The sequence below is a fragment of the Balaenoptera ricei genome, chromosome 4, assembly GCF_028023285.1.
Source record: "Balaenoptera ricei isolate mBalRic1 chromosome 4, mBalRic1.hap2, whole genome shotgun sequence".
NCBI classification, from domain to species: Eukaryota; Metazoa; Chordata; class Mammalia; order Artiodactyla; family Balaenopteridae; genus Balaenoptera; species Balaenoptera ricei.
Window position 1 is genome coordinate 131,018,899 of NC_082642.1, and position 12,803 is coordinate 131,031,701.

The following is a 12,803-nucleotide window of genomic DNA, read 5'->3' on the forward strand; positions in this document are numbered from 1 at the left end:
AGAATACCAAAATAATTATGACACCAAATCCTCACTTATAAACCAGAAAACAAATCTAACATATTTTGAAATTTGTTCTGGAAAACCATCCAGAAAAACAAAGTTATGGACTCAATGATCAAATAGATGCAAAGCCTTGATGCCTTGATTTACTGGTGCTATTTGGGCTACCTGATTAATAAATAAATATACTTTTAAGTGGCAAAGGCAGGACAAATCCTTAGCTACTGCTGATTACCAAAACTGAGCAAGACCTTCCTCTATATGCACATTTTGTCCCTAAACAGAAATCAGTTCTCTTCTCTGATGAATTTTTTGATAAAAAAATATAGTTGCTGTTGTTGGTATATTTTCCCCTGCATGCCTAGGGTAATGATCCCTGAATTTAGCCTGGAAGTAAAAGAGTTAATATAACCTAAAGAGTATATTCTTTTTAAAGTTGCCCAATAAAAGTTAGATTTAAAAAATATATATATGTATATATATTAGTTATATATAAATAGGTAACAGGAATAGGTACAATAATGAATTTATACCTTGTATTTGATGCCATGTTACACATAAACTTTTTATTTTAACATCACCAACCTTAATATTTTATTATATCTCTCATTAATAATTCAAATTTTAAATACAACCAGCATCATCACCGCCTTGCTTGGGTATCATAATACCCACATTGCTTCAATATAAATAAATTTATTGCAACACCTTGGCTATACATTATTTTGACGAGCTTTCTTTGGAGAAGGCAAAGTAAAATTATGCAGAGAGTATTGATTGTTTTATTCTATAGGTATTAAGCATCTATGAGAACAAATCAAAGCTTATTAAAAAAAAATCAAAGTAAAAGCGCATGCCATTTATGAGATTCATTACGTTTACTTACATGCCACTTCCAGAGATGCATTTCGACTCACTGCTTCGCCAAGATAGTTCCTTGCAACACACACGTAGCTTCCTTCATCAGGTTTACTTCTGCGCCCATGCACAATGCGCAAGAAGAATAAGGATCCGCTGGGCAGAAGCATCCTGTGGGACCGGGGATCATCCTTGTCAGTCTCCACCCGCTCACCATCCTTGTACCACTCAATGGTGGGCGTTGGCCGGCCCTCGGCCTTACAGTTCAACGTGGTGGGCTCTCCCTTGGAGACAATGACATCGGAAGGGTGCTCCACAATCCGCGGGGGAAAGTCTTCCTGGCGAAGACGAGATCCTACCAAATGTGACAGAATGAAGACAAGCTTTAACATTCCTTATCTATAGCTTTTGTTTCACTGAGGTTCACATTGATAAAATTAAACTATTCAATCATTCAAACTGCACTTACTACTATTTTATTTATGTTTCAGTCTTTTGTTCTTTATGCATCTCGTAAGTCATTCCAAGTCCCTTGTGGAACAAGACAATATAGCAATAAATTAATATGTTAATTCTAATGAGTTAGGTTTAACATGTTCCATGAGTCAGGACAAATAAAAATAAGCATGAAATTTTCTTTTGGAACCAGTAAGTTGCAATGGGTACTAAGATGAGTAAGGTTAATTTCCTGTCTTCAAAGTGCTTACTATGTACTAGGGGAGAAAGCCAAGTGGACAAGTGCCTAAAATACACACATAGAAAACGTTTATCACGCTGGCATTGTGCTATCAGAGTCAACACAAAAAAAGACCTGAACATTATGTACAAATAGTAACTCAATTTAACAGATGAGGGAGAAGTTTAATGACATATATTGTCCAGGACTGTGGAAGAAGTAAGCAGTAGAGGCAGGATTTGAATCCAGGTATGTCTGACTGAGGAACTCAGGTTAAATCACTATGTTGAAATAAGTGTTGCATGGAGGTCCAAGAAATGTATTACAGGAAAAGATCGGGGAAAGTAATGTCAACTCTAACTAGAGCACAGTGAGAGGCTTCCCCTGAAAAGGTAGCATTTAAATTGAGTTGTAAAGAATGAAAATAATATGTCAACAGAAGGAGAAAGACATTCAGAATGAAGAAACAGCATGAGCAAAAGGACAGAGAAATGACAATATATGTATAATACATTTCATAATCAGGGAGGAAGTTAACGTGGCAGGTGAGGGTAAAAGGCAGTCTTACAGTCGGAGACAAAAGGGCTTAAAATACCACGCTAAGGAGTGTGACTTTTATTCCATATGGCTAACTGATTTTGAGGGAGCAGTGACATGACCATCTGTGTATTAGAAAGATTCTTTTGGTCTGTACAGTAAAAGATAGATAGCAATGGAGGCAAAAAAGACAGGTGAGAGTTACTTCTATATCCCAGAGAACAATAAAAAGAACCTGACCTTGAGACACTTAAGGTAGAAAAAAGAAGGAAGATATAAGTTATACCGTAAAATAAACACTTGACAGAATTTGGTATTCCATACAGTAAGGAAGAGTGACAGGTACCAATAACTTTCCTGTGGCTACAATGAAAACAGGGCCATTAAAAGTTAGAAGAAATAGGAAGAGAAGGACCTGTTTGGTATTTTAAGATGAAAATTTTACATAATGTACTGTTTTGAATATTTTAATTTATGAAGTGTCAGAAGCCATTATTTGTGGAAAGGTCCTACCAGCTGCTGCAAATAATTCTAAAGGAGACGGCTAAGAGAACTCTGTCTGGAGACATAATGATAATCTACATACGAGCTTTTAAAAGCTCTTACAATTTTCCAACCAATCACCCAATATTGGCACATTTCTGTTCAATAAACAGAAGTAATATTTACTCATCAATGTGATTCCAGTTAACTTTCAATATTAATTTAAAATTTGTATTTGAATTTAATAAAGGGAATTTAATTTGGTAGTGAATGAACGTTTTCTGAAGAGGATTAACTTTTAAAGGTTGCTGATTACCATTTGTTAGCTCATCAGATGCAAGAATGAACTTATACATTACAAGTGCTAGGTACCTAAAGCAAGAGTAATTTACACTACACAGGTCAAATTTTTAAGAAAAGAACTAAAGAGACCCAAAGCATTTAAATATGGACAGAAAATCACAACCTGCATCACAATAATAAAGAAGGTTATATATTGTAAGTACTGAGGCCCTAACACAAATGAGGAATTTATAGAATATAAAAAGTAAGAATTATTTTAAAAAGTAATAATCAAATAAGACCCCAAAGTACTTAATTATGAATAACTAATCATAGCTTGCAAATCAGTAGCATATTCCCAAATGTAAAGGTCTGGATACATAGCCATAGAAACTGATACTAAAATGCACCAAAAGTTATATGTCACTTTTCATGTAACAGACATATGGTAGCCACAGTCATCTTGTTTGGATACCTTCCTTGCTCTTCTCTAATCTTCCATATGCAATCATCTACATTCTCTCTAATGCCAAAGTTGTTCTATTATTAAAACTAAGCAAAAAAAAAAAAACTAAGCATGTTAACTGTCCATGTTTTTAGAGTGCTATTTTCTACATCAAGAAGTTCTCCACCTTATTAGGCAGTTTGGCCTGGATAAGGCCTGAACAGGACCTGAAATACACTAACACTTATTAAATAAAATATAGAATAATAGACTAATAAGAGAATTAGAGGCAAAACATCTAAACTATTTAGCAATAAGATTTAGAATCTAACATGTCCAATAGCACTCAGAGAATTTTACTCATTTATCACTATAACATACGTAAACTATTCTAGTGCTGTTGCATTTGGATATTCTTGTAGTAGCTTTACTCTGCTGTTATAAAAAATTCAAAAGAATATCTACAACCTAAATGTAAGAGGTAAAGTTATCAAACAATCAAAAGAAATTACAGGAGCATATTTTTATGATCTTGAGTTAGTCAAAACCCTCATGAATATGACACCAAAATCACATGCAACAAATATATTTGTTCTTGAAAAAAACATTAGAAAAGGAAAAACAACCCACAGAATCAGAAAAAAATTGCAAATCATATATCTGATAGAGGACTTATATCTAGAACATATAAAGAACTCTTACAACTAAATAAATGTACAAATAACCGAATTTAAAAATGGGCAAAGGATTTGAATAGACATTTATCCAAAAACGTTAGACAAAAGGTCAGTAAGCACATGAAAAGATTCTCAACATCATTAGTTATCAGGAAAACGCAAATCAAAACCACGAGATATACTTCACATCCACTAGGATGGCAATAATCCAAAAAATGTAAAATAACAAGTATTGTCTGGGACGTTGAAAAATTGAAAGCCTCATACATTGCTCGTGGGAATGTAAAATGGTACAGCCACGTCGGAAAACTATCTGGAGTTCCTCAAAAAGTTTTGGAATTAACATATGACCCAGCGATTCCACTGCCTGGTATATACCCAAGAGAAATGAAACCTTATGTCCCCACAAAAACTGTAACATTGATAGCAGCATTTTTCATAATAATTTTTTTAAATGGAAAGAACCCAAATGTCCATTAACTGATGAATGCATAAATAAACGTTATATATCCACATAATGGAATATTATTCAGCAATAAAAATGAATGAAGCACTGATACACATTATAACATAAGTGAACACTGAAAATATTATGCTAAGTGAAAGAAGCTAGTCACAAAATGATTCCACTTACATAGAAATGTCCAGAATAGTTAAATTCATAGACACAAAAATAGATTTTCAGTTGTCTAGGGTAGGTAATGGGGGTGAGAGGTGAAGGGGGACTGGAGAATCTTTTGGGGGTGATGAAAATATTCTAAAATTATTTATGGTGATGGTTGGACAACTCCATGAAAATAATAAAAACTATTATATTGTACACTTTAAATGAGTAAAGTATGTATGAATTATATCTCAATAAAGTAGTTTTTAAAAAGGCATAAGTAAAGGCACTGTGAACAAATTTAATACAAGGCATTGTAACAATTCATGTTCATTCTGACCAATAGTTAGGTTATTTTCCTCATTCATAGTTTTAAGTTTAAATGTAATCATCAGGCTAGCAATGGCCAATAGGGCATAAAATAAAGTTAAAAGGTTGTACCAGTCAGATAGATGATTGATAGTCATATAGGTAGGTAGCTAGCTAGCTAGCTAGATAGATAGATAGAATGATATGGAGAAATGCAAAAACATAGCTGCAATCTAAATTTTAAGATGTTATCAAAAGTGAGGGAATTAATTTTGAACTCCCTTAAATTCAGACATTACACAACTATAGCAGTGACCCTTAAGATGGGTAAGCCTTAGATGGGTTCGTGAATTCTTTGAAATTGTGTATAAAAATGGGTATTCTTGTGTGGGCAGGAGGGAGTAGTAGCAACAGGGGCTACAGATTTCATCAAATTTCCAAAGAGGTCTGAGGCTTTAAAATTATGAAGGGCCACTAAAGTACTAGGATCAAAACAACCCCATTATTTGGTTAAAAAACAAAAACAAAAAACAAAAAAGATAGCTGAGTTGTCAGCCAAAGTCACTGGGGATTCAAAACCCAACAGTAGAGGGGGCTGTTCATCACATGAAAAGCCATGAAACAGTTTAACTTCAAAAGCTTTGATATCCAAGGGCAAATAAGAAATACAGGGTTCCCAGCCCAACCCCAGACCTACAGAATCAGAATCCGCATCTTAACAAGATTCCCTGGCAATGCATATGTGCATTAAAGTTTGAGAAGCACTGCTTTAAACAGTTTTAGTATGACCTTGAGCTAAGGATGGTTTAATATTTTTAGCATGTTGTTAAAAAAAGAGGAGGAAGAAGGATAAAAGAAGCAGAAGGTGAAGGAAGAACGAGACTGTATATTGTCTACAAAGCTTGAAATACTGTGATCTGATCCTCTGCAGAAAAAGTTTGCCAATCCTGCTCTAGAGCACCTGTTTATCAATTTCCATTAATAACTTTAGTTTATTTGTTTATTTTTTTATATAGGACCATAGAACTTTTTTCTCCAGATTTCAGATGAAAAAATACGTCAACAGCAGGAAAATAATATTTTGCTCATGTAATGGGAAATATTCAGGATCTCTATTTGGTCAGATGCGCTAAGCACTGTATCAGAATTACTATCTGCAATACTAACTTTGCTTGCAGCTAATAGCAAGTTTGGACATCATTTTATATCTTAATTATGAATTGTGCAATAAAATAGTCATTTTAATCTAAAACATTTTATTCAACTGTCTTTAGATATTATAAGGAAACAATGTAAATTAGTCATAGGGTACTATAGGTGAATATCCAAATGTTTATTTTTACTGTCCAAGAAAGTAAGCTATAAAATAGTCAAGTGATTTGTCCATAATTGAACAGCTATTAGAGGCAGAATTAGAACTCAAGGCCTTTCATCCAAAATGTACTAGGCTTCTGAAAATGCTGGAAGCTTAAGGAAAGAATGCACACTACAATGAGACTAATTACAAAACCCCTTCTAAAACTGATTTCAGTAAAATAAGTCAAATTAATGCCTCTAGTCGTAATAAAATCAGAAAACATCTTCCTTGTTTTTTCAAAGTGTGATTCTTAGACTACTGGCATCAAAATCACCTGGGATATTTTTTTAAATGAAGATTCTTGGGTCCACACTGAACAGAATGCATCAGAAGTTACAAGCGGAAGGATCTAAGAAGCTGCAGTTATAGCATGCCTACCAGGAGAAGGGCATGCACTTACATCTGGCTAGATGTAAGCACGCCACAGAAATACCAAATTAGTGAGCTGGATGAAGCTGCATCTTTGAATAGTGTTCTAAGCACCCAAATTTACATAATGGATTATTTCCGCTTCTCAGAAACTCTCAAACAATGATTTTGTAATGATTTTAGTAAAATATTTAATAAAAAGCAAATTGAATGGTTTATTAGTGCTTTAAACTTTAAAGAATTGGAGGTGAAGTATAAAATCATAATTTGTGAATATATTTAAATTTAGTTTTATTTAGTCAATAACCACTCATTTGCAGTGAGTGCTACAGAAGTGTTGTTTTCAGAAGTGATTTCAATTACATAATAAGGAGGATAAAGCACTGAGAACACCTGTTGATTTCATTTCACGTATTTGAAAGTAAACTTCTTCTGTCTCCTTATTCAGTTGGAATATAATATTTCCTTGGACTAAGCTTTACTTTTCATTCACATACTAGATAGCATATCTAGCTAAGCAACACATTTCAAACTTCTCTGAATTTTCCCTCCAGCAAAATTTCTATGCAGTGTCCGTTTTTCTTTTTCTTAAAAACGTACGTAATATACATTGTGTCCTAGTTCATAATAAGTATGTTTGTTTTAACAAAATATTTTCCAAAAAGTTTAGTAAAATAAAGCCAGCAAGATATTCTATGATTACTCCAGATCTGAGTGTGACCAGAGATTCTTCCTGAAGTTATCCCTCCCCCAGTTTGAGAGGTACCTAGTGCAACATGAAAAAGTGAAGGCTGGATGACCCATCACAAAAAAGAGGTGGTGTGGTAGGAATAAAGGAATGGGTTATTGACCAGCAAATATTTATGCCTCACTTTTACCAGGTACAAATCAGAACACTAATGTCTCAAGAGTTGGTTTAGATGATTAAAAGAAATCATATATATAGATCACCAGGACATGTGGTAAGCATCCAGTGTACCTTATATTTCCCGTCTATAAACTATTACAAATATTCTTTCCAAAATTTGCCCCTTAAAACGAATCACACTGACAAGTTTCTCCTTTCTGAGGTCATTCTTGTATTAATTTTTTCTGCATGGTAAATTTTAGCTGGACCAGGCTGATCGCTTTACACTAGATTTCAAAAGGATTAAAGCCCTTACTGCTTTCTATTTTACCAGAATAAATCCTTTTCAAAATTTTCTCCACAGAAAGAAACATATCTCAGTGCCACTACTAATGCTGTCCACATTTATTAGTGAGCTCATGTAATTTGTAATGCAATGGAGTTAATTAATCACTCCATCAAGTCTGTCCTTAGAACTTTTCCATCCTTGAATTCTTCATAATGATTAAGTTCCAGTGTACTTCCCTTATCAGAGGGGGGAAAATAGAAGAGGGATAAAAGAAACTTTTTTTTTCCTAGGAGTCCTATGATGTGATAAGATGTGGTGAGAAAGCTAATGTTTGGAAAACACAAAGACTGTTTTATCCATTTGAACCTTACTGAAATTCTCTCAGGAGATGATCTAATTTAGCAATGAACTAAATACATTTATAAGATTCTCATTTCTTCTGGAAGCACAGCAGTGTTAAAAATAAGTTTAAATTAGAAAGGACATCAAAATTAAATTGAGGCCTGAAATACTACTTATTTATTACAGAAATTCTAAACGGCTTCTTTTTTTTAGATTCTTTCCCCATATAGGCCGTTACAGAGTACTGAGTAGAGTTCCCTGTGCTACACAGCAGGTTCTTATTAGTTATTTATTTTATACGTAGTAGTGTATATATGTCAGTCGCAATCTCCCAATTTATCCACCCCCCATCCCCTAGTGACCATAAGATTGTTTTCTACATCCGTGACTCTACTTCTGTTTTGTAAATAAATTCATTTGTACCCTATTTTTAGATTCCACATATAAGCAATATCATATGACATTTGTATTTCTGTGTCTGACTTACTTCACTCAGTATGATAATCTCTAGGTCCATCCACATCTCTACAAATGACCCAATTTCATTTCTTTTTATGACTTAGTAATATTCCATTATATCTATGTACCACATCTTCTTTACCCATTCATCTGTTGATGAACATTTAGGTTGCCTCCATGCCTTGGCTATTGTAAATAGAGTTGCAATGAACATTGGGGTGCATGTATCTTTTCGAATTATGGTTTACTCCGGGTTATGCCCAGGAGTAGGACTGCTGGGTTATATGGTAGTTCTATTTTTAGTTTTTTAAGGAATCTCCATACTGTTCTCCATAGTGGCTGTACCAATTTACATTCCCACCAACAGTATAGGAGGGTTCCCTTTTCTCCACACCCTCTCCAGCATTTATTGTTTGTATATTTTTTGATGATGGCCATTCTGACTGGTGTGAGGTGATATCTCACTGCAGTTTTGATTTGCATTTCTCTAATAATTAGTGATGTTGAGCATCTTTCATGTGCTTTTCGGCCATCTGTATGGCTTCTTTGGAGAAACATCTATTTAGATCTTCTGCCCATTTTTGATTGGGTTATTTTTTTTTTTTTTGATATTGAGCTGCATGAGCTATTTGTATATTTTGGAGATTAATCCCTGTTTTGGTGCTAAGTGGCTTTTTAATGTCATAAAACTAAAGGGACAAGGGTGTGAAAGGAAAATGACAAAGATTAAAGACATTCCTTGTCAAACTTGGCAGCCTTAATTCTGAAAGTTTCAGTTGTACAATATGGCATCTAGTATCGTCCCTATGTACCCAGTCTTCCAGGTCCAACAGGCAAAACATTGAGCTACCAGAGACCCTCTTGTCCCAAACGGCACTTTAGAGTTGAGAAGGAGAAAGAAAAAGAGAAGCAAATAATTGAAGTTTCTTTCCCCAAAGCTGAGACTAGAACACTTTGCCTTAGCTGGGAGTCCATTTCCAGGACAACTTTTTCTTCTCTATCTCTCCTCCTTCTTACCCGTATTTTGGGTAAGTCTAAAATAGAAAGTCCCAAGTACTAGATTTCAGTTATTGGGTTTTTTTGTTTGTTTTGGTTTGGCTTCTTTTTTCCTTGGCCATTGTTTGTTAGGTATGTGACCTTAAGCAAGTTACCTAAACTTTCTCATGGTACCATTTCTTCATCCCAAAACTGAGGCAACTAGAAGAGTAAGTTGCTACAAGTTCATTGTTTTATAACATGATACACTTTTTATGGCTGTCACATCATAATGGACATAGCCATAGGAAAAGATAATAGGGAGCAATTTAAATTTATTACCACAGAGCAAATTTTTAAAGATATACACTATAGATTAATGTTTATACTTTTAATATACATAGAGATTAGAAAGGTTTGCCCTTGATAGGTCTTATGTCTACTATCAAAAAGCAATGGCTGCCAAAATGCCTTCTTAGAGCACCCTCCAAAGGTTAACAATGATTTAAAAGCTTTTGTTTAAAAAGCAGCTCGTGTAACACTTAGAATTTATTCTTAAATTTATGTTAAATTTACTTACATTGCCAATAAATACATGGTGCTACAAATCATTTAAACCAAACACCAACTGGTAAAACATAGGTACTTATCTTAAAAGTAAATTGTTTATTTAAAATATAAACAATTAATCAATTATTTATAATATAATCTTAGTCAAAGATATTTAAAATTTCCTTCCTTATTCAGGGTGAGTAGCTGCTATTTTAGGATAAGGTAACTAAGGCAGCTTTCATAAAACTTTTCTCTGAATTTCACAACTGTATTTCAGGTCTTTATCAGTGTATCCTTAGCAGAAATTACTGAAAATATTAAAAGTGGAACACATTTTCCCTCTTTGTTTCCCCACCACCTCATGTTACTCAGTGCCCTTGTTACATAAGTTTTTAATTGCTTAACATAGTAATTCATTTTCTGGCTGCCTACATCCAATGCAGTGAGCCACTGACCTCTTGTGAGCAGGTGGGGCCAGGTGACAGAACACCAGCATCCAGATGGAAGGCAGGACTGGTTTGGGCAAGTTAAAACCAATAGCAGAAAGCAATCAAAAACAGGGGTTAAACACACGAGAATATCTATATAAAACTGAAGAGAAATTTTGAAACCACAAGTCTCTAAGTTTCCAGTAAGTTTTTAGTAGTGATTTACTCCTGAGAAATAAAAAAATTAATTTCCTACTTTATAAATTCATTTTCCAACAATTCAGTGAGGAGCCAACGTATTAACCTGGACATTCATCCAAAACTATTTCAAATCAATTTGTTACATCTTACCATGGTTGAAGTCATTCTTTAAAGAGTGATTTGCCACCAAATCAGAGGTTTTCATGGGTTATGCAGATTTGCCTTATGGTGACAAAAACAATCTGTATTCCAGGAAGATATCTTTGAAATTTAGCTTCTTACTGTCATATTTATAATATTTTGATGTGGTTTTAAAATTGCATTTGGCTTTGCAAAAGATGATGCAATGAAACAATCTCCAACCTCATTCAATTGTTTAATAATGTTTAATTTTCTAAAAACTATCAATATTTATTCGGTGGAGACTCCAGAAAAGGGCATTCTCCTTACATAAACTCCTAATGTACTGATAACATTTTGGCTTTCTATTCTATTTCCTAAGCAATATATTCTGAAAATGCTGTGGCAGTAGCATTAATCTTAGTAACTGCAGAGTCAAAGGTCCCAGGGTCAGTGTCAGAAAACACCATTCCTACTAGCACTGATACTTTACACCTGTGCTAATAAGCTCTGTTAAATATTTAGTTTCTGATAAATTTGCCTAAAACTCGACATATTTTCCTCTTATCTGAAATGTTTTATTATAAATTTAAATTGAGATTCAATAACCCTAGTTAAAATTGCAAACGTCATTTACTGTATAGTAACTAAGGCTTTTTTAAACAGAATTGAGAATGTTAATACAATCCAGAAACTTTCTTTAAAGAATAATGGCTAAGTCATTACCCCCCAAATTATAGCTGTCATGAGCCAAATGTATTAGCTGCATCGTCTCCAAGTCATACACACAATGACTGGTTTTAGACTTGTTCATTTCCAACTGACATCCAACTGCAATTTGGCCTAACATATGAAATCGCATTGCATTACACCATCATCTTCTTAAATATGGTTCTTAAACCATGGATTACCTTATGTGGAATAGAGGAGGACACCTCAGATATTGGGGGTAAAATTTTGTGTGCACGTGCGCATGTACGTTTTTAAGAAATAACAAAGCAGATCTTTGACAGTTAATACAGATTTTCTGTCTTTAAGAAGACTCTGACTTGCAATTGCTCTTGTCCAAGTGTGAGATAGGACTATGAAATCAGGCAAGTTTCCTACCCTCTCCACACTTTGGTTTCCATATCTATAAAACATAGCAGTACCAACCTAATATTGTTGTGAAGACTACATGAGATTTTTCCATGTGCTGAGCACACAGGAAGCACTCAGTGAATGTTCACTACTATTAGTGTTACTATAATGCATAATTCTTTTATTAGTATCACCTCTATCACTATACTCAAAGGAATTTGTGACCCCATAAAGCTAAAGACTACCATCTATAAGATATAGTCTTTTTTATGCAATAATAAGTCATTCAAAATACAAAAACAGAATAGTTTCTGCCTATCTCTCTATTGTGATTTTCTACTACTGCCTGTTCTTACCTACCAAATCAAAGGTCATTCTGAATAATATACCTTACCTACATTTCCCTAAAGCCTCCATGTTTTCAACAACTCTGCACCTTAGGTTTGCCACATACACTATCAAGTTCTAAAGATGAAAATATTAGGTGCTCAATCAATATTATATATAAATGCATGAATAAATATATCACTTTTGCTATTCTTTCAGTGGAGCTATAGCAACTAAAGAATACTTCTACTGTAGTTCATGACAAATTGGATGGGTGAGACTTTAGTATTTAGACAGGCATTACTGTCTAGGCATGCTGAAGAAATTACCTGCAAATTATATTCATTGGAATTTAATCAAATATCGATGTTTAATAATTCTTTGTGTGTCCTTAAATATTTTATTGAAATAGGTTATACCAATACTGATGATTTTTCTTTATGTAAATCTTGAAACCACTGCGTGATTAATACATGGGAAGAATCTATTTTTTGGTGACTTTTCCATTATAAATTTAACGAGAATTAAGGACTATCAAAAGAATCTTTTTGAGGGCACAATAACATGACTGAAGTTATGGGAA

At 33.9% G+C, this 12,803-nt stretch overlaps 1 protein-coding gene across 8 annotated transcripts in view; it reads right to left on the reverse strand.

Moving 5' to 3' along the window:
- Nucleotides 1–12,803, reverse strand: part of ROBO2 (roundabout guidance receptor 2) — a 572,703-nt gene that overhangs the window by 507,937 nt on the left and 51,963 nt on the right. For all 8 annotated transcript variants that reach the window (XM_059921372.1, XM_059921368.1, XM_059921371.1 and 5 more), the window contains exon 2: nucleotides 890–1,216. In XM_059921372.1, coding sequence (XP_059777355.1) covers nucleotides 890–1,216 — 327 coding nt within the window. The remainder of the gene's footprint in view (nucleotides 1–889; nucleotides 1,217–12,803) is intronic.